This window comes from Gnatocerus cornutus, chromosome 9, assembly GCF_029298725.1.
Source record: "Gnatocerus cornutus isolate USDA-ARS CGAHR chromosome 9, icGnaCorn1.1, whole genome shotgun sequence".
In the NCBI taxonomy this organism is placed as follows: domain Eukaryota; kingdom Metazoa; phylum Arthropoda; class Insecta; order Coleoptera; family Tenebrionidae; genus Gnatocerus; species Gnatocerus cornutus.
Genome location: NC_142241.1, coordinates 10,378,482 through 10,401,467, shown reverse-complemented (window position 1 = coordinate 10,401,467; position 22,986 = coordinate 10,378,482). Strand labels below are relative to the sequence as shown.

General features: G+C 37.2%; 1 protein-coding gene across 5 annotated transcripts in view; it reads right to left on the bottom strand.

The window, feature by feature from the left end:
• Positions 1–22,986, bottom strand: part of Rbp6 (RNA-binding protein 6) — a 223,188-nt gene that overhangs the window by 76,585 nt on the left and 123,617 nt on the right. For 3 of the 5 annotated variants that reach the window (XM_088046732.1, XM_088046734.1, XM_088046737.1), the window contains exons 4-6: positions 14,106–14,168; positions 13,840–13,924; positions 2,054–2,095 (exon numbers count right to left, since the gene is read on the bottom strand). In XM_088046732.1, coding sequence (XP_087902858.1) covers positions 2,054–2,095; positions 13,840–13,924; positions 14,106–14,168 — 190 coding nt within the window. The remainder of the gene's footprint in view (positions 1–2,053; positions 2,096–13,839; positions 13,925–14,105; positions 14,169–22,986) is intronic. The other 2 variants (XM_088046735.1, XM_088046733.1) reach the window with 1 other exon arrangement.

Here is a 22,986-nt window from a genome sequence, read left to right as displayed (position 1 = left end):
TCACAGATCGAGAGCGCACGCAATAAAATAATAAGTTGAAATACCTTCTAACATGTCAAGTCACTATTTGAATGGCACAAGAAAGACTTTTAGGGGGTGAAAGAATGACGTTGAGCCTTATTAAATCATGCACTCTGGGGGAAGGTGAATCTTAACATGTCCATAAATAGAAGCGTCGCGCTTTTCGAAAACTACCCTCAAATACGAAGTCATTTCTTGGACAATACCACGTTTTATTATTAGTAATTAAGTCGGCAGTTTGCACGTCCGACCGCCGAAATTCTGCCTCGAAATACAAATCGCAGAGTAAAAGATTTAGCGAGTTTATATGCGCATAAGAATTTCAGCTGAAATTGCGTACCCGGAGCGCCATAAAACTGCGCTCTACAAGTAGATGCCAACACACAAAACGACCGAATATATATCAACGAGGGCGTAAGTTGGGCCTAATTCTAATGAGCACTTTCTTACCGGCATAACAAGCCCGTACCTGTAATAAAATTATCGCGTCCTCCAAGTTTCCGTCGTAATTCCGTTCCACTTTTACAACACTAAAGCATGACGGGAGCTTATATTCTACACAATGTTATATTCTGGCAGAAGATTTATGTCGGAGCTGACTTTAGTTATTTTGTTCATAAGCGGCGCTTACTTAATCGGCGGCCTTAATTGAAATTTGGCGTGCGTTTTCTCTTTATAATAAGAAACCGGAAATGAACTGACTTCGTTTGGCCAACCCCTTCAGTGGCCGCTGTCAGATAGCCAACGCCAAAATCAGGGCGATGAAGCTTCTCGTTTTATAAAAATTTTAGTCTAATTCCGCCCGGAAGCGTTATTATAATTTTTCGATGATTGTGCGGATTAGGGTGTTGCGTAGGTGTTTTGTTTGTATGGCAGGTCGTGGCCATATATAAAGCGTGCTTTTGCTCGAATCCGGAATCCGGAATTAGGTAATATATTGCAGCTGTAGTTCGCAGCACCTCAGAAATCCGGGTTTCCGAAGTTAAGAAGAGCCTCCCAGTAAACAGCCGCTATGCGGGCCACTCTGTTTCATCTGCTTAATGACGTTATTTTGCGCTTAATTGTAATTGTGTTAAATTTGTGAAATTAAACCAGTGCGCTCGGGAACTCCCAGCTTAACTTGTTGACGGTTTTCCATTTTGTAGGAGAACGAGCTCTCGTCCCCGTTGTAATATATCGTAATTAAAAATCTACAAGTCTAATTAATATTGACAAGAAAGGCGCCGGAAGCTGCCGAGTTTTCAAATAATCTAATATTTGGTCTTCCGTGAGCTCGGCAGCCCGACATACAAACGACTTCATAAACGGGCGACGATTAAACGACTTTTATAAATGCTTTCATTACGCTAAGTGGAAAATGGAAAAGCCGGTGCATTTTTGCTCGTCTTTTTCTATGACATCCAGACTACTTCTTTTCAAAACTTTGCATGTACTTACGAATAATTATAATTGCGTCACTTTGTCGCCTTACTCTGACGGTTCCAACTTCCAGACAGTAATATATTTCAAAATTTTAATTCGTGTCAAACACGATCTTTTTCTTAGAAGATTAATTATTTGGGAAATGAAAATCTGCAACCACTTTTGTCCATTTTAATCCTCCGACTGGTAATGAAATGTGTTCGACGCTAATTAAAATAATTACAAGCTTCTTATGAAAATCTTTTCTACGTACTTATACTTCAGACTCGGGTTCTTCGCTATTTGTTACGAAGATAGAACCTCTAAGGAAATATTCACAAAGTTTTGTAATAAAGTTGCAAAACATCCTTCATCGGCGATAGTTCCAGTACAAACTTTCCTCCATCATTGTGGACGACGTATTTATAATGTGTTTACAAAGCAACCAAGTCATAAAATTTTTAACACGTTTTGCTTTTTTCGTTCGTTTTTGCTCAAATTAATAATAATAAAAATCTCTGCACCGGCGCCTCCACCATTTGTGCACATTATTTTTTTAGTAACATTCATTTAATATTCAAAAATCGAGGCTGACCTCCGCAAAGCATAAAAACTGGGTAATAGTACTCACCTTTGGATGTGCTCTTCTTGGAAACGCTACTTTGGGGTCAATCTGCAAGGAAAAGAGAAACGATTTATTAGCAGAGGTCCTAGAATTAGGCAAATAACTGCAAATATAAAAGTAAATAAAAAGGGGTCTCTTTAATTATTCTGCTTGTTTTACGAGTGGAAATAAACGAATTGCTTGAATTATTCTGTTTCATTTCCTTCCGTCTTCGAGTCTAACGGGCGGCATTATGGGCAATCAAAAGACAGAATTTCCAGCACCACCACGCAAGACACGCGCTGCGCTCTATTCCCTCACCCCTTTTAGCCCACACACACATATAGGGTTAAAAAGAAACCTACCCCACAAATGGCCCCAGTAATGCGAATCCGGCAACACTTTAAGAGGCGTTAATCGATCGCACTTCCCTCGATTTCGGATTCTTTGTATAAAATAAAGTGACTATTTGAGGAGTTCTCATGGTAATATACGGTCCGACCGGGAACGTTCAGCACATTGATAATAACAATTTCGGGAAATAGGGAGGCACATATGCTTATGCATGGATATTGGGCGGAGTTGACAAAACGAAACATCTCCTGAACAGTCGAAATTAATTCGGGCAATGTGCCGCCCCCAAATCGCGTCTCAACATTAGCTTATTTAAAACCCAGCATTGTCATCCCCGTCAGTGCGCCCCAGACAAATGAAATCGATGAGATTGTTTCGGGATTTCGAATAAATTGCCGGGAAAAAAAGAAAGACACATTAAAAGGGAAGTCGGTTAAAAAATGAGTCGGAGAGCATTGTTTCAAGAATAAAAGCGATCGGGGGACGAAACAACGGGATTAAAATGCGTCCGGGACACAAACAACTGATGCGTGCTGACTTATGGCTAACGAGTTTTCGGGAACAGGAGCTTTCGTGCAAAAAATATATTTACTCGCATAATTCCGTGCATAAATAATGACGAATTGTTATAGATTTCAGCGATATTCCGACCGAATAAATGCAAATAAATTATTGTGCATGTTTCGAAAAAGAAATTTATATTCAACCTGGAATCTATTTTCAAAACTATTAGTCCGGGATTGTGGTCGATACGAGGGTAATTAGAAACGCAATGATTGTTAATACGGGAAATAATCGTCACGGTTATCAATCTTAAATTAAAATTACAAAATGCCGTTACAACAATTACAGCGTATTTGCGTGTTTTATGAACTGTTACGCCACAATTCAGCAAATATGTAAATGTTAAATATGTTAATATTTAAATTATTATAATCGTCAACAATTTTATTAAATTAGCTTACCGGCGTGCATTTTAATACGAATCTACATATTTTGGTGAGAAAAAACGTCAACACGAACGCAACTTACAACTATCTGAATAATTAGAAGTTTTGCAATGATTTGGTTTACAGGGTTCGTTCCAACTATTAAGAAAATTGGAGTTAAAGCATTATTAAACTAATAGATTGTGAAAAGAAACGTTGCTTAATTAATAATTCCATCGATAATGTTTCACTTTTGTCGTGGAAATAATTTTCATCGATCACTGAAGGATTATTAAAAAGTTCTGATAAAAATTCATCATTCTAAATCCTGTGAAAAATCTCATGAATTGCTGAACGCGTCAATTTTAAATTTTACACGTCAGAATATAAACTGCAATATTTTGTATTTCACGCTTTGTTTTCGGTTTTTCGTTCTGTCGTAAAATATTTAAGCTACAATAAACTGTCTGAGTTTTAATTGGACCGGAGCACAGACACATCAATCTAAAATTGGTATAGGTATATTTCGAATCTTCGTTTATTTTGGTAAAGACTTTTGACAATAAAGGAATCAACAAACCATGTTCTAATTTCTGGTTTTAATGTGCTAATCGCAATTTAACTTAATCACTTGTAAGTTGCCTTGAGTTTCGCACATGAGCACGTCAAATTAAGGTAAATTGGAGTTTACTTAATTAGAATTAAATCATTTGTAAACTCGTGAAATATGTGGTTCTAGTTGGAAGTTCAACTAACAAATTTAGGCGAGCTTTCTGGATTTTTATTACAACCTTTATTAAAATTTGAAATTGAAGTAACAAACTATGTCACTACTTAAAGCATTATAAAATTTATAAATTCGCAAATGAAATAGTGTGAAACTAAAGCTCATTTATATTTTCAGGTTCTTCCAGTTTTAGGTTTACACTTCTCTAGTTCAATAAGTCACATCCAAAAATTTCTAAAATCTGAGTCTGTTTCTATAGAATTGTGAAATTTGGTACAGTTAATAAATAAGCTAAGCGTAGTAACCTCCCCAAATTTCATCGATGTGGCGCTAACACAACAAAAAATACAACTTTTTATAATGCAATTTTAAAATTTTTAAGTTTATCTAAAAATAAAAATTTCTAAAATTTGAGTCCACTACTCCAAAACTTTGAAATTTGGTACAGATAATAAAGGGAAAAAGTGTAGAAACCTCCCCAAATTTCATGGCTCTGGCATTAACGCAACAAAAAAATTACATTTTTTGTAATACTTTTTTACTAATTTCTTGAAACTTTTAGGCTCGCCTTCAAAAATTTTTTTTAATATGAGTCTCTTTTTCCAGAATTTTGAAATTTGGTACAGTTAATAAATGGGGCAAAAGTAACAACCTCCCTAAATTTCATTGATGAAGCGGTAACACAACCAAAAATACAATTTTTTTATCACAAATTTGAGACTTTTAGATTCGCTCTGAAAATAAAAATTTACAAAATCTAAGTCTGTTGATCCGAAACTTTAAAATTTGGTACATACAGTTTAGAAATGGGGTAGCAACCTCTCCAAATTTGATCGTAGTGGCACTAACACATCAAAAACTCAGTGGTTTCAATGTGATCATAAAATTTTATTTCATTTACTAATTTCAATTTCTAAATTATTTATATTTAACTCTTATCTAGCTCAGCAGGTCCTCATAAAAAGTCTAATAGTTTGGGCCATAACAATCACGTGCTTTGATTACTTGAGTTAACGAGAATATTTCTACAGTGAACATTAAAAGTAATGTTTCCTGTCGCTAATAGTTTCTATTTACTTATAAAATTATGCATTAAGATAGTTAACATCGTGATAACTGCAGGATCAAAGAATTTCCTCAATAAACCAGGCAGTGAAATTCACGCCAGATCACCTATTGAAATTGAGACCAAAATCACTATGTTACTGGGCGAGCTTTCACATTTATTTTTAAAATTCGCCCTCCCACAGCTCGCTATTTTGTATCGTTTGTTAAGCTCCATCACAGTGTAAAAGTGAATTTGAAATGATTCGATGAAAAGCTAGGTGACCCGAGGGGACAAAATCCTCCAAACATCGATCAGATTAACGATGTTATATTAATGTTGTTTTGGATGTCCAATCCCCTTCGTGTGCCTTTGCGTTTTTTTTTCTGTATCACGTAAGTCCATCCGGTGTGGCGACACACGTGCACTTTGGGTGGTTAACTTCTCTACTTACCCCTATCTCGCTTGAGCCGCCCTATCCGGCATGCAAAGCCCGGTAGAAACTCTCGCTAAGCTGATTTAAAACCATTCTCTTTGATTAAAGGATTCCACCAGCCACACACGCTATGTTCTGTCGCTGTTTTATTTATTACGAGATATGTTTGCCTTTGAAACTGAAACGCTTCCAGTTAAGGCTTTTAAAAGAATATTTAGTTCTCTCGGATGTCCTTTTTTAAGCGAATTAAAAACGGTAAAAGTCAATTCGTAAAAAGTCGACGAACATTAACCGAGACGTAAAACTGTATTTACAACACGTTTAATCACCTTAATTGAGGGCAAGTTCTTTTATCTCATGAATACACAGCACTTTGTACTCTTTTAATCACATTATCTTCGGTGGAAACGCGCAAAGAAACTGTACGATTTTTTCGTGAAAAAATTCCCGAGTAAATATCATTTATTAATTCCGCTGCCGGTATAAAGCCGAAGAATAATAAAAGCGACGATAAAACAGACGAGATGAACAAATATGGCTAACCATTTTTATAACCGTGGCGTAAAAGAGACCTCCAGAAAAATTTCGAAGACAAATTGTCACTTATTACGTCCCTGTTTCTACTTCTCAAACTTGAATTAAACAATTAAAAATTCGATTAAAGACGAACAAGTTTCCAACAAAACTCTCCTCGAACTAAAGCTGAATAATTGAAAAGAAAAACTATCACCGGTGTAATTTAAGTTATCACAGTTCGGGCGCACGTGAAATTAAAATAATGTTTTAAACAATCCTGACAGTTAATTAAGACACGTCAAAATTAAAGATTGATAACGACGCGATATTTCAATAGCAGATCGTCTCATTACGTCGTAATTCCGCACCGGACAGTAGAATTAAACAATTAAAAATTCGATTAAGAACAATGAAAAAGTTGGGAACAAAACTGTCTTTCCGAGACGCGGAATAATTGAAAAAAAAACTATGACCGTTGTAATTTAAATTATCAGTCTTCCACCCGGACGCATCGCAAAATTAAAATAATAATAAAATTTTAGAACAACGGCAAACTAAAGAGGAAGAATCTCCATTTTGTTCACTTATCCCGACAGTAGAATAAAAAGATAAAGTCAGTCCTTCAAATTTTTATTACTTAAAACGTCATTACGCGCATAATGAGATTTCTTTTGACTGGAACGAATTTATCAAGTTAAACATTGAAACTTTTTAATACAAAGAAATAAAATTATACCCACCGATAATTGCGTTTGTGTTTTTTTCTCTAAACCTGCTTCGAAATAAATCAGTTTGAATAATATTAGAACGAGTTTTACGACGCAATAAACTCCCAGTTTAAGACACGTCCTTATCATTTTCAAACTCACTTCACCGAGCTTTTTCCTCCGTTTTTCTTTGTCAAGTAGAAGCTGCATTTCTTTGTGCTAAAATGTATGGTGCATGATTAAAAAGCTCGGCTTTCTTTATAACAGTTTTATTTTCCAACGAACACTTACAGAGAATACATAATTAAGGATCAGTTTCAGATAAAGCGAACAATACACCTTTATTTATCCGTAGCCCGATAACATCTGCCATTTTGAAAGAAAACCGCAACGCGCCAATAAAACCAACATAAAATACGTCCATGCAGCGATCGGCAAGTTCTTTGCTAATTTTGAACCACCCACGACTTTGTTAACGTATAAATTATTCGCACTGACACACTTATATACCTACGGCGAACTCACAGCGTTAAAATAACATTTCATTCATGAAACCGCGATAATTTATTGGGACAATACACGCTTCGCCATGAAAGAAACCGAAACCTTGCGGATTTAGCTCGAGTTTCCTAAGTCCAAGGGGTTTAAAAATAGCAATTTCATCCCTGCTCGATGGATCGTCGTCTTTTTTCAATTTTCAAAGTATCAAGTACTCAACTCTACCAAGAAAATGAGAAAATTAGAATGGAAATACCGGCCGTCTATATAAAAAAGAATGTTAAACACAAAGAAACGACATCAATCTTTTACGAATACCTGCGTTTCAATCGATTTAATTAGGAATTTGCTACAAAAATAGCTACAAAATAAGATGGTAAGAGCGTTGCTCGTAAAAACCCACAACAAATCAATACTCATATTTCGAGATTTCATGGCTTCGCCGCTAACTGATTTTTTTGTTTTACGTCAGAGAGAGTTCGATGGTTTAAACCGGAGAGTTCTTTTGTCTGTTTTTTTATTTTCAAACCGAACCCGTAAATGACACGGGCTATGGATAAGGTTTAAAGGTTCAAATTCTAGAAAATAAGCTCGTAACAAAATTTTGTTAAACATTTATTTTAATGCGTTTTATAGCCGAATTAGAAAAAATCTTGTTTGCAACACGAAGCGAAAGTTTTATTACATGTGTAGTAATAAAATGAAAGACTTGTACTTCTAGTTGCAAAAATTGTAATTGTTGCAACACGGGCAAATTATTTTAGACAACATTTTATTAACATTTTGAAAATTTGAGTGTATTAATTAACAATTTGACGTGCATATTTCAATCAATTTTGTCAAAAGTGACAGTAAAAATAAAATTCAGAAGGGGTCCTTTACTTTTCATGACAATCAAATGATTTTGACGCACAAAACAATTCGCGCGCGACTGTATAAAGTTGTCATTTTGATTGTCGTTTTAATTTAGAAGTGACATTCTTTCAAATCCAAGTGCATAAAAGTAATCAAATGAGTGCGTGTTAGTGTGTCACTTTGGCAAGTATTGAAATTGTAGGTAAGCAACCGTTTTGCCCCTCCATTTTTAGAATGTATCGACTTTCCTAAAATTCCAACCGTTGAATCTCTGTAAAAATTCAAGAAAAGGGCTCAGAAATAGTGTCAAATGAACTGTCAATTTTAAAGCAATAATTGTCAGAACTACGAAATGAATCGCCTCGTTGGACAAACCACGTCTATTGCGTAAATATTACCATTTCACAATTTGTTGCAAAAATACCTATTTAATCAGCCCTAGTTTAGATTCGCTCTAAAAATAAAAATTTCTAAAATCTGAATCTGTTGCTCTAGGATACTGAAACTTGGTACAGTTAATAAACAGGATAAGAGTAGTAATCTCCCCAGATTTTAGCGCCGTGGCACTAACAGAATCAAAATAAATTTTTTGGCCAATTTTGAAATTTTTGAATTCGTCCTAAAAATAAAAATTTGTAAAATCTGGGTCTGTTGCTCCAGTGACAGAAATAATGAAATTCATATTGTGCTTTACAATTCTTGACAATCTAATGACTTTGACGTCCAAAAAATTTAGCCGCGACTGTATAAAGTTGTCATTTTGATTGCAATTTTAATGTTGAAATAGTATTCTTTTAGATGCACCTGCGTAAAAGCGATATAATAGTGCGTAAAAGAACTTATCAACTTCTCTCAAATTCTAACCGCTATTTCGGCATAAAAACTCAGGAAATGAAATGTCAGAACTGTCAATTGAAATATTTACCGTTAAATTTTGCATTTTGCTGCGATTGTACAAAAAATCTTGTTTACTACTCGTGCGAAATGTATGTATGGCACATAATAGCTATTTTATCACCACTAATTTGGCGTCGCGACGCTTGAAAAATTCATGTTGTAAGCATTTAAATTTTAAAACATCTAATTAACGCCCAATTTCCAACGATTTTAGTGCATTCTGTCTGCAATCTCAGACACCCAAAGTTTCATAGATTTCATAATTTTGTTTTATCAATTAAGTAGACAATATCCCACCCATCCATCTTTCTCACCGCCTCCGCAACTTAATAAACGTTTTTTAATAAATCTCAATTTCCTGTAATTAATTCCGATCCTGACCCACTTTTTAATTTAATTTCAAGGAAGGTGGAATTGTGAACAAACAAAATCAGAAGTTAAGTCCCCGTTTTCACCAGACGGTGGAAATAATAACAAATTGACTTATTCAATTTGCTAGTACACGTCAAGTGAAAGCCAACATGTTCAATTGTCAGGAAATAATCCACGTGAAAAACTGCCAACAGCAGAAGGAATCAACTCGACTTTTATGAACCGTCCCGGAAATTGTGGATATGTTAATGAAATTGAAATTGAAGTGGTTTTTAGCAAACCGACAGTGTAAAAAATAACAACATAAAAATCATTTCTGCTCAGTGGAAAAATGGTAACTGTGAGCTCATTGAAAAGTCAAAATAAAAATCAACCGCGTATAAAATCGAGCTTGTCTAAATAAAGTTAATTCAGTATTTAAGTGTAAATTTCGTTTTGGGAATATTTTCAAATGTAAAAGGTTGAATCCGCAGCCTAATTCGATTAACAAACGCCTCGAGTGGAATCTTTTCATGTCGCTCATATGCAAGCAAATTTAATTGGCGTCTTGTTTTTACGTTACGGCAAACCCGTTTGAAGGTGTGTCGACGATAATTTTTGCCCTTTGTCACGAAAGCCATGCATCAATAAGTTCTTCCCGATAACGTCAACCCGTAAAATGGCCAACAAATGACTCCGGGATATTGTCAGGTACATACACTGCCAAATCGAATTTATCCGTGTTGTTTTTACTTTTCTTATTGAATCTGAAGTCTTCTCGGGTCGAATTTTCGAGTAAACGAATTTAATTTGGTTATCGGATATAGGAGCGCTGCGACGCTAAACCTCAGAAAGTGGTGATCTGATGAAACTGATAATTGAAATAATATCCTATTCAAATAGAAAGGAAGAATTTAATTTAGACTGTTCGCCATTTTTTAAATTGATACACGGTTCACTCGGTCGGTATACGCGCTCTCGCAATTATTTTATCCAATTACGGCAGTATCGGATGAAATGCTCTCGTATCGAATCATTCCGGATTCAAGAATAGCGTACGAGTCCACTACAAATTCATTCCTACAATTCGCTAATGAGCGTTGCTCGCCAACAAACCTGACGTTCTTATGCTTGTTTTGCCCTCATTAACGACGTTCGTTCGTTGCTAGAATCATTTCACTAATTAATTACGCGACGGCAATGGATTAACGCCTTCAACAATCGATTCGATTATGCCACGGGACATACAAGATCACTCCAGATAATAAGCAGAAATAAATTGAAGGGTTTTCACTACTTTATTTTTAGCCAAAAAACCGGAATTTTAATGGGAAAAATTGTCTTCGCCAATTTTTAATTTCCGCGTGCATGAATCAGAGAGGTTTCCACAATTATCGCCCGCCACCTTTCCAGCTTTCCAATTCGCAGCGTCACGCCACGGTCCTAACTCGCCCAGAAACAATACAAAACGACCGAAAAGGTAATTATGCGCGGAAGCTTAATAGAGCAGCAATTTAAAACCCACAACTTACAAAGTTTCCGTAGCCGGCAAAAACAAAGTTCAGGGAAAGTTCCGAGTAACTAACCGTTCGAGATTGTCCAATAAAGAATTTAATATCGTGGTAAAAAAAAAGAAGTTAATGCAGGAAGATGGCACGTGTTGTGATGATAGTTGAATTTATATCGTTTGATAATAACATGTTGTATCAAGTTGTAGGTCGATGGTAATCCTGTTGGACCAAGTGAGTCTGGTCTCGATCGATCGAGGACGCTAATATATGGGCATCGAGCACGGGGCAGGACCGGCCATCATTTGCAGGCGCGCCCGCCACCGAAGATTCATTGCCGCCACCCACTCGGTTACAGTACCACTAGAACACGACCCCCTCCAGCTACCCTCGGCCGAAACAATAAAAAGCGGAACAAAGTTGAAAGAGTTTTAAAGAAAAAAACGACATATCAAGATTTGATGGTTGCCGCGATAACAGCAGACACGTCAAAACTGTTAGTTTGCTAATTGATCCCAAGAAATCAGTTCTTATTTATCGGTTTCCGTAGGCAACAAAATCTGCACTTTATACTAATTTGTTCAGGTTTGCCGAGCGTCTGCTAGACGAAGAGAGGAATCAAAGAGAGCTTTTGATAATCTGTCGCCTCTTACGGCTCCGCGATTGTAAAGAATACTTTTGATTAACACAACTGGGGCGCGCTTCCTTGTCTCCTTATCTCTGATTCAAATTATTCACATTTCATTTGCGGATTGTTCTGGTTCGTTTTCAAGACTTTGACGGCTTAGTGCACAAAAGCGCTTTGTGTTATGCTCGAAATCTCACGACTAATTATTACAATAACAAAACAGACAAGACAGACATCCAAAATAACGTTCGATGTAGTTGGTATAATGTCGCGACGAAAGAATAAAGACCAAAGAAGATTTTCGGACAAAGGAAGTGTACATGAAAAGTTTTATTCTACTGAGAACAAAATGGAACTTGGTCGGGAAAAGTGAAACAATGCCATGCAACTTTAGATAAAAGTAATTATTAAATGCAGTGTTCAAAGCGAAAATTTTGAAAATGTTTAAGCGAGCTCAAGAGAAAATACCGCGTTGATGAATTGTCTGTCAATAAAAATGAAATAATGAGATAAGAGGGAATTAGAAGAATAAACAGTTTAGTAAGAAGACAATCAATTTAGTCGGCTTAATGCCGGCGGAACATTATTAAATCGGATCAAGTGCTTCCACTCTCCGGAAACTAGAAAGAAAATGGTCTTTTTTTGCGACTGTGTAAAGTTTTAGTGGTGGCGTGTAGGAATTACACCGTACAACACCTGTAGCAAAAGATAAATGAATGCATCCGTTGGTCTATTTGCTTGATTTGTAATGGTACAGTAGGTACGGCAGAAACACAGCAGTTCTAAAATTTCGCCTAAAACCCGGAGCAAGCACTAATTCCTCACGACTCCGGCAGCTGTCGCCGCACATTGTACAACTTCAAAAGCTTTAAACTATCAACTTAAATAAAACTCCTTCGAAATGCATCACGTGATGAAACGCTCAAGCTTTTCTCTTTGCGCAAATTGTAATTTCATTCACTACCCACCCACTTCTCCTCGTCGCTTCTCTCTGTTAATTCGTTATTAATATTCCACACTCTGCTTAACGGATTTCAGACTTTCAGATTATAATTAATTCCTGTTTTCAGCCTGCAGATGTAATTTTCCGTGCCATTTGGGAGGACGAAACGAAAAAGGGAACTTCGGGGCGAAGAGATTTCCACAATAAATTATTAAAAGCATACACAACTTTTCCGAAATGTTCCGATCCGATTTTCCCAAGAAAATGCTGAGTTTCAATGGCCGGAGGGGTGTTGGTCGAACAATTTCACTTGGATGGCAGGTTATCGTGCGGTTCAAGAGCAATTAGTAACCGCGCCTGTCACTGTCTGCTGTCGGAGCCGACAGCTTCTCAAAAACTTTCCTGCAATCGTGAAATGGAAACGTTCTACTTTATGATTTTCCCGCTTCATTAACCAGCAGTCGGGATGTATTTAGCTTGCCGGGCGTAAATCCTAAGCAAGAGCTTAATAGGACAATCACCATCGACTTACGCGAGAGACACAAATTGCACGAAAACGAAGCAGACAAAAAACGACGATAGTTATGAACAACACAACTTTTGACGCTTCCACCGAAAAGCGGTTTCAAGTAAATTCATTTAGCAATCATAGTAAAATCCCTCAGCTCTGAAATTATTCGAAATCCTCGCACCGTTCGACAATGCAAGTTAAAAAATGAACAAAATAAATCTTCGGGAATCTGAACAACAATGTTTGCTTTTATTTGAGTGTACTTTTGCCCTTGCCACGTTTCATTCATTGCTGATTTGTTTGCTCGTAAATATCCATTCCAATTAATTCCTGCTCAAACAACAGAAAAATCGCAACTAAACTAGGGAGAATACTTGTCATCAAATATTATCCCGAATTCTGATCAATTTTTACAGTTTTACTCCCAATCGATTTACTGTGCAAACAAATTGCATACATGCGTTAGATGTATTGTGCTCCATTCCATTCAATGCTCTCCTATTATAAGCAAAACATTTATCATTATCGCACGTGAAGTATAAATCGTGTGTTAATTTGTTTGTTATGTTTCCATAACAAGATGTGCTGTAATTCAAACAATGTGGTAATAAAATCACATTAAGAAAAAAACATGTTACAAAAGACGACACAACAGTTAAAAGAACATGCAAGTGACATGTGATGATTGCGTTTGAAAGCGGTATAAATTCGTGGCATAAACCAAACATATAAAAATATCCCTTTAGTTTGCCCACACACCTATCTCTTTCTCGAAATACAAGTGTAAATAATCAAATTAGTTTATGCCAAGCCAATAGATGAACGAATAGAGAATTGTATGGATGAGGTCCTCTAAGGACACTTAAGTAGACACTACAGACAAATTAGGTAAATAAAAGCTACCCTACCTTTTTGCCATCTAGTTCGTGAGTGCCTTGGGCTAAAACCTTATCTACGCTAGCCGGGTCGGTGAAGGTGATAAATCCAAAGCCCCTATAAGACAACATAAGATAACATTACTAGAGTAGTAGAGTAACACAGAAAGAGAGATAAGAGATAGCTACGTGGGGCACTACGCGTCAAAGAGATCAACTACAGACTCTGTCGTTGTGTGTTCATTCAGTTTTTCATAATTTTTTGGTAATTACAGCACGACACCAAGCCAGAAACGTACCTGGGGGTGAACAATCTGGTGACGCTGTCGACGCCGAAGACGGCAGACCCGTCGCAATTTGTGCTGAAAGAGAATCACTCACTTCAAACCCCCTCTTATCAGTATCGTGCAGTTCTACCTCTATAGAAGCCACTAGTCTAAGATCGCGCGTTGCGGAACTAAGCGGATGGGATATGCTGAATGGAAGAAAAGGGCTGGACCAGACGGAAAACGTTCAAAGTTCTTTCAATTTCATCATTACACATAACTAAGCACCTGCAATGATTTCACACCAACGAATCTCAAGCACCAGGCGTTAATGGAAAACTAATGTTAATTATGGCGGTTCAATTTGCCGGTATGTGCAGCCAGTTCGGTTTACAATTAATTATTGGCGAACTTTGCCAGATTTCAGCCCTTCTAATAACACTGCAAAACATCTCCAAACTTCAGGACCCCAATCGATACCAGTAATTAATATTCAAATTAATATAAGTTGCAATCAAGACACCACAATTATTAAGATCGCTCGACTAGTTGCTGTTTTCTCTACAATAATTGTGTTTACGCACTTAAAACGATACTACTCGGCGGTTTTGTGCTCAAACCCAAATTAATTTCAAGTTATTTACCCGGCGCCTCCACCATTTTTCCCACACCAAAATCTTGGCAATCTACTTATATATCAGCTGGATACAATACGAAAGTGCAAAACGCATATAAAGATAAAATTCAGTATCATTTAACAGTGTTATAAATCTGGATTATGCGATAGAGACACTCTAATCTCCCACAATGGTCAAATTCAGAGACAAATAGTCATTTTTGCTTCACTGAGCCGAACTCGACATTTGTATTTATGACATCTGGTGTGGAAAGCAAACACATTTAACATCTCTGCTGTTGACGCTGATCCTTAAACTTGTACATTGTACAGTGTCCTGTTACAGTGCTGATATCTGCACTCTTCGGTCCTAAATAAAGGGAACATTTTTTTTAACTAAAGCGAATTTGTTCCCATTACTATTCCAATCCCGTGATAAATAAAGTTGGACTTACGACTTGTATTCACTTTTCTGTATTCTGTTCTGCATGCACCAGCACTTAGAGCGTACAATGAGCAATTTTAGCACTAACAAAAAGAAAACGATCTCGTTCCACTTCGTTGAGACGTTTTTGAAAAAAAACTTGACACAAAGTAACAAACAAAAATTAAGAAACGTCAAAAGCAGAGGCAACGAGAGAATGACCGGAATTCATCGTGCGGGTATATTTCAAGCCCCATCATTCATATCGGATGACCCCAGAAAAAATATACCAAGGTCAACGTCAAAAGCCAAGTAGATCAACAGTGTTTTAATAGGAAACTGGCAAGAGTCATCCATCAATCAAGTTTATGACTGAATGCAACAATCGAAATCGGGCATTGAAAGGGCCACATATCGGGCACAGGCATGGTTCCAATTTTAACCTCGCTTCATTGTTGGCAGTTTCGGCGAACAAAACACATGCGAAGTTAGTATAGAAGAGCCTCAAAGTTACGTCGTCGAATTGAGACACAATTTACTCCTAACAGTAATTAATCTTCATATGAACAATTTGTGAAATTCATACAAAATCGAACGTTATAATTATTTTGGTATGCCACAAGAGGGATATGCTATTGTGATGTGTTATATTGAATACAAGAGAACAATGGAGGATGATTAAAACTGATACTAAAGTTAATTATAGTTGGAAAAGGCCCTTCATATCATGCCACAATGCTTGCAACAATGCCGTATTTCGCTCAGAAAAAATCTCCAAGACTTATTGATCACAGCCGAGATGGTTTGAATCGAGAATTACCACGATTTCGAACCGGGTAAAATTGACAAGGTAATTAATAGGCCGTTTTAACGACGTTCATTAAGCACTTGCCTATTAAACCGGTTTTCATCACAAAATATCAACATTACTACCTAATTACCACGTTCGAAGCATTAGTCATATCACAATCTTTCCCCGTTAATGAGATTATAAAATATACTGCCGTCACCTCGCAAATCCTGATAATTCCACACGAACGGAAGTCTGTCTTTGACAAGAAGCAATTAAATGTTTTATTGGAAACAAAGGCAGTTAATGGCAGTTAACGAGGAGGCATTTTTGGTCCTCAGAGCCGGATGTATGCAAATGGTGACCTAACGACAACCCTCCGGACTCGCAAATAGAGCCGTTTTAACGGTGACGAAAATTGTCGGAGAACTAATAACAGCCCTTTAGGTCGCTACTTTTGATGTATGGCCTATAATTACGGGTTTATGTTCCGGGAGAGCAAGATTTAGGTGTGGGCGCCTACGGCCGGTACAAAAGTCATTATTTGTTCTACTGGAGCTGGAAAAAGCACACGAGACACTCTTTTTATGTAAGTAGATTGCTTTGAATCAAGATCTTGATTTATTCCAAGCTTCCTATAAAATTTATACTCGTCGGTGCTCGGTGCTAATAAAGTGTGTGATGAAGTAAGTGTATATAACTACCATAACTTTCATACGAAGCGACAGCGTTAAGTAGGTGAAACATGAAAATATTACAGTTTGAAAAGCTTACGGCAATTTATCAATTTCCAGTAAATTCCACGGTGGAAGAAACATAATACTATATCTTTACAAGACGAACTGGCTTGTGTATTATGATGCTAAAGCAAGACGCTACTTGATTTATTCTAACGATATTTCTGGATTAAAGATGAATTTTACCAAGTATGTGGAAACCCACTCGAAATTGTGCACTCGTTTTCAACGATAACTCTTTTTTGAATAGATGCGGTGGAATCTTAATACACTCCAACTGCATTTCCGCAAAATAACCGAACACAAGAGTAATCGACTTAAGTGGATCTCCGCTCAAATGGACTGGACGCCAGACTTCATCATTCATTTCGACTACCGTCAGCGGAGGTGACTTTGAACCGCAACCTAGACAATCGTAACTATTAAAATCTAGTCCCATTTATGCAAATTTTATTTTGCTTCTCTATCTCAAAACGATCGATTTAAATTTTTCTGTAACACAAATTATACATTCTGGGAACAAAATCGTGTTCGTTTTATGGAAGTGGTTTTTCAAGACTTCTGAAAGGTACGTGTTCAACTCACTATAGCTTTTTGTATATTGTTATTTATAAACTGTCATTTTAATCTGTTGAGAGACAATTCTTTTCGTAATTGACTCATATAAAAAAATGCATAGAAAATACAAATTAATTGATTTTGACTTACAGAAAGTTTAGTAAGGCCCTTTCTAAAAGTAGTTAATAAAAAAATACTTTATCTGGATTTGGAACGTATATTTGAAATAATTATTTAACTACTTGACTATTTTAAAAATGCGTGGCTGTCCCAATTCATTTCTACTATTTACAAGCATTTTTCATAAGTTTATATGACCATTGAAAATTTTATTCCAAGATATCTAATCTTAGAGATTTTATATTTAAAAACTGAAAACGTGGCTTTCAAGTCACAGAACCTCTGCTGATGGCACGACCTTCCCCAATTCAGCGAAATTCCAAATCAACGCGTTACTTGAAGACAACAACATTACATGCAAAAACGATTTAGACAAAGTTCAAGCTTAACTTTATTACTCATTAAAATTTTACAACATATTTTGTGGCCTCACCGGAATAACCTCACCGTTTTAATCGCGGTATTAAACTGTTAAACGTAATGCTTCTGCTTTTCGGAGATAATTTTTACGTTCTAATCTCGCTAGAAAGGACGTTTGATCCCTGCTCGGATGATTACAGTAACTTTGGTTAAATTTTAAACCATCGCGTTTATTTTCCAGTAAATCAGATGGTATTAGGAATCACCGCAAAATAGAGTAGCAGCTGACGGACTTTGCACATGCACCAAAGAAAGCTTTATCATTCCACCGCAGCGAACAGACAAAATGGAAACCGTCGCGTCATTTCCTCTTATCAGATTTGGAAATATTGAAATAAATAAGAGTGCAAAAAATTAGATTTCCCGCAAACGGGTCCCTTTTCGGAAATAACACGAAATGGAAATATTCAAACGATAACGACCGCACCTGATTAGGTCTAAATGCGTTCCTGGTAAGGCCGTAAAACCCGTGAGAATTTTTCGTGTGAAAAGATAGAAGTAAAAAGGATGTGATGCGAAGCGGAAGAATATCCCGAACGGTCCAGACTGGTTATCTTATTGGCATGTCCTCATTCGTAATAATAAAGTTAAACGACTTTGGCTTGAAGCGGTCATGATTCACCACGATCGGCTGATGTCCGATTATCGTAATTAATAGGAAATGCACCAATTTCGCCGCTCTGCAACGAGTAAACCAATATTGGTCGGGATACTAATCTTGTGTGGATCCTGTATTGCCCATCGCATAACCAGATTCGTATCAATACGTTAATAATACATAACTGCGAGCGTATCCGGCGAGATTACTGACCGACAATTGTGCAGGATGGCTGTAATACAACATCCCCCAACCCATTTTGTATCATAAACCAAAAGCATCCAGGTATTCATCACCGTATTACAATTAGATGAAACGAGCGGACAGGGATGTTTGTAATCCTACCGACTTCACCGCTTTTTGGTGCACTTGTTTTATTTACACTGAGTGGGTCTTATCATGTTTAAAGCACATTATTAGTGACATATGTTGAGTTTAGTGCCTGTCGTAGATCTTGATGTTCGATTAAATTTAATGTGGCAGTGAAGTAAAACGGTTTCATAGTAGCGTAATGAGAGTGACAGCGAACATCTATTGAGATTGGCACTCACGGACTTATGATGGCTCTAAATCCGGCATATTCGGGCGCCTGATAACATAATTACATCAGCTTCGCTATGAATTGACGATAATGTCATTAGAACCAATAGGCAAATGGTGAAGGATGAGAGAAGGCGGAGGAGAGCCCGAAGAAGCTGAGACCACACGAAGCGCGGCGATGCGTTATACTATGCCATTGTTACGCCTATACAGGGTCCGGCAACACTTGTGTCCACCCCCAAAATCGTCTTTAATTTTAAAGATAAAATTTTTAAAATTTGCATACGCTCACAGTTGACGACGCTCTAGAAGCTGACAAAACAATTTGTTTTTTATCACAGTTTGTTTGGCGTCGCGACGCCTAAGATGTATAATTTTTAGCGATTTTTGAATTTTTGCGGAAATATTCGCGAATTCAAATTTTTTTCGACATAACTGTAAAGCAAATATTTGAGTTTTTGTTTGAAATCAAATACAAATTATGTTTAAAATTTGCGAAAAAAACGCTGCTTTATCAAGTTAGTTTTCAAAATTATGACGGCGCAGTGGCAAACTACGTTTACACCAAAATTTCACAAGTCACTTCATTCACTTTTATAAAGGTTAATTTTGATTAACACGGGCATGTTGCACTTTATGGACACCAGAAATCGTTAATTAACATCGACAAAGCGACAATTTCACCAAGTAAGACTTTTGTTACAATCTAAAGCGAGCCAAAGGATAGATGTCATTTGTGACACAAGATGTTGACAGACCGGTGTAAACGTAGTTCCCAATTTTGACGTAATGAAATTGGAAACTAACTTGATAAAACAGCATTTTTTTCTCAAATTTTGAAGACAATTTGCATTGAATCTAAAATAACAACTGAGATATTTTAAACATATTTATATTAAAAAAAATTAAATTAGGGATTGATGTCACAAACCCTCACGATTACCTAAAAATTACATTTTTAAGGCGTCGCGCCGCCAAAACTATTAGTGATAAAAAACACATTTTTGCGTCAGCTTCTAGAGCTTTGTTAACTGTGGGCGTATGCAAATTTTGAAAATTTTATCTTTAAAATTAAAGATGATTTTGGGGGTGGACACAAGTGTTGCCGGACCCTGTATGGAGAATCCCAATTTAACGGCCACTCTGTGATTTTACATCCGCGCCCTAAAGGGCCCTCCATGACGATTTGCATTCCAATCAGACGCCGACACTAAACAATTAGCACCCCCACAAACTCCCCATCACACATTAACGGAAATCAACACGCCAACTTTCACGAATCAATCGCGCCAATTATAAAAACTGCATCTTAAGCCCAATTTATATGCTAACTAGAGGCTCAATTAACAATTTCCAATTTCGACAGCGACTACTTCTTTCCTCCTCCATTTTGATAATTATTGCCATCCGACAGATGTGGTCGGTTTGGTCGAAGGGAGAAAGGGAAAAACAGCGAAGAGCAACCCGCCAATGAAATTAATTTTCACTTTCTTTCAATTATAAACTCATTAAGTACTTCGATTTCCATTAGGGAATTTCGCGATTCAATTAGTGACGGCTTTTTGACGCTTAGTCTTATCAAAACATAAATTCAAGAACAACAAGAGAACGTCAAGTCCGTTGACGCATCAAGATTCAAGATGGCTCTCGGAACGTTGACGAAGCATAAGTGACGATCAAGACAGATTTCTGTTGTTTCGGTACATTTCACTGCTTACTGAATGAAATGCCTCTCTGGAACGCTGATGGCTTGTTAAGCGAATGCGAATTCCGAAGATTATGCACCAAAATTCTTACCCAATGTATGTACAGAAAACACTCCCTTGGAGGTTGTGGATGTCAGAAAAGAAATATCAAATTATCCTGCAACTCACGCATTAAATCACCGACGAGACGTCAAGAAAAATATGAAAAACATCATCCAAACGGATCGATCCGGTGGAATCCTCCAAAGTGCCATGATTCGGACAGCATGATGAAATTCTTCGACCAAAAGGTATCGAACAACAAAGCGTTTTGAGCAAAGACAAGACGCCATAAATTCGTGTAATGTGGGTACGTAAACAGTTTAATCTAAGTGGAATAAGACTTTCTTTCTGAACGCGTTACAAAGGATCTTAGAAGACGGACGAGCTCTAACAAAAGCTCGCATTTTCTCGTCCTGTAAGACATATTTCTCATCAAGGATACGTTGACAAATGCAGCAGCTCGTCTTGGTAATCAGGACGAAGACGCAATAAACGTGGGCGCAACACTTCATTCCGTGTTCAACTTGCAAAGAATTTATACGTATACATTTGTAAGACACTTAGACGAAACGGGCGGGCTCTAATGACGCCCTGAATGTCGGCAGTATTTTCTTCTGTGCGTCCCTAATGAAAGGACACGGGAGTCTTTTCACTGAGTTCAGGTACTTTCATTTGAATAATGTCGGGAGGATTTTTTTCTCTTGTTAAGTGCACTGTCATAAGCATATGTAATTGCTTTTCATCAGACTGGCGTGTGTGGAGTTCGCGTGCTGATTAACCTCCACACGACGTGTTTTCAAATTAACAAAACATGTCAAAGTAATAGCCAGTTAACGATCTCTGGTGTTGATAACGCTAGCACCTCCACCAAAATTAACATAAAAGCGGCGGATCAGACTGATCAAAAATCACGATATTCAGTTTCTCAAAGATTTTTTATTACGCTGGATCTCAAGAGTCTCTTAATATCCCCGAATATGGCAATAAAAAGACTTCATTTTGTCCCGCCCAGCTCTAAACCCCCACGAGATTAACCAGTTTTAAGCGAAATGTAAATTCATCGTCTCCTCCACAGTTTCATTAAACCACCACGAATTGATTTTTTTCTTCAGAGGTCAATAAGTGACCACGGTGCTTTTATGATGGATAATCTGCTAAGTTAGCGTGATCAACCAGAGGCGTCGAAATTCCTGGCAGCCGCGAAGTCAATTAAATTTCACACGGAAACGTTCCAGCGTTTCATTACATTCAAATAAACGATGCTACGACATAACATTTTCTGTTATAAAACGGTTTAATCCATTCTCATGTGGAGTAACAGTTTTAATAATGTCTCAAGGGCAAATGATAAAAAGACATCTTAAATCGCGGTGGTTTCATTATCGGGCTGGTAAGATAGAGACTATTAAAAGATACAGGTGTATGCAGCCAGCACTTGTCTCGGTGGTATTATGTCTCCGGATATGTGCATACACGACTGTCGTCCACCGGGTGCAGTTTTAATGAATTACAACACGGAGAAAACGCGAGGCGCGAGCTGGGTTTTAAATGTCAGCTTCAAATGTCGGAAGTAGATTAGAAAAACGAAAATTTTTAACTATTTAGCTAAGAACTTGTGTTTGGATAGGTGTCTGTCATTTCCACCCCCAGCACCTGTAACTATTGTATCATCCCTCAGCTGCTAAATATTCGTTCTAAAGGTTAACAGGGGTTGACTTTTTCAATTCCGTGAATATCTCGGCCCTTCCGCATTGTTTCCAAACGAAGCATCGTTGTAGAACGTCGCTTGAAAAATCACTTTCGGAATGAATTATTTATTTGCGCCGGGTTAACCCGAGTTCGTTATTCGAAATATTCTGTTGAAGGTAAAATTCCCCTCGTTATGCACCATAATGACGTTGGTATTTTTTTCGTTAGTTTTTTTCTGATGGTTGCTCACGCAATCTCCAGTTCGATTTCCGCCAGACTTCGCCCTTAATTCAAGCAATCACGGCTACATAAAGTAATTAGTTTTAATTGCTTGTCCCTGACAGCTATGTCTACCTGTCCGATTACCACACTTGCATGGATGAAATGCACCCTTCGTTTTATTTCCCTTCGATGGCACATTTGCTACGGTAATTATTTTGACGAGGTAATTGGAACCGGGGCGGCACCCAATTTCACCCAAATGCGAATTTGTTTGTTTGGCTTCTTCAGCTGGACTAATTTAGATTGTATCTATTTTAATTTATAAAAACTATCAATCATGGGGGTTATGAATTACACTGCTGTACGGATAATGTTTCAGGTTCCAGTTTAGTGGAGGCGTGACAGGTAATTATTTTGTCACGTTTTATTTCCTGGATTTACTTAGGTTGCAA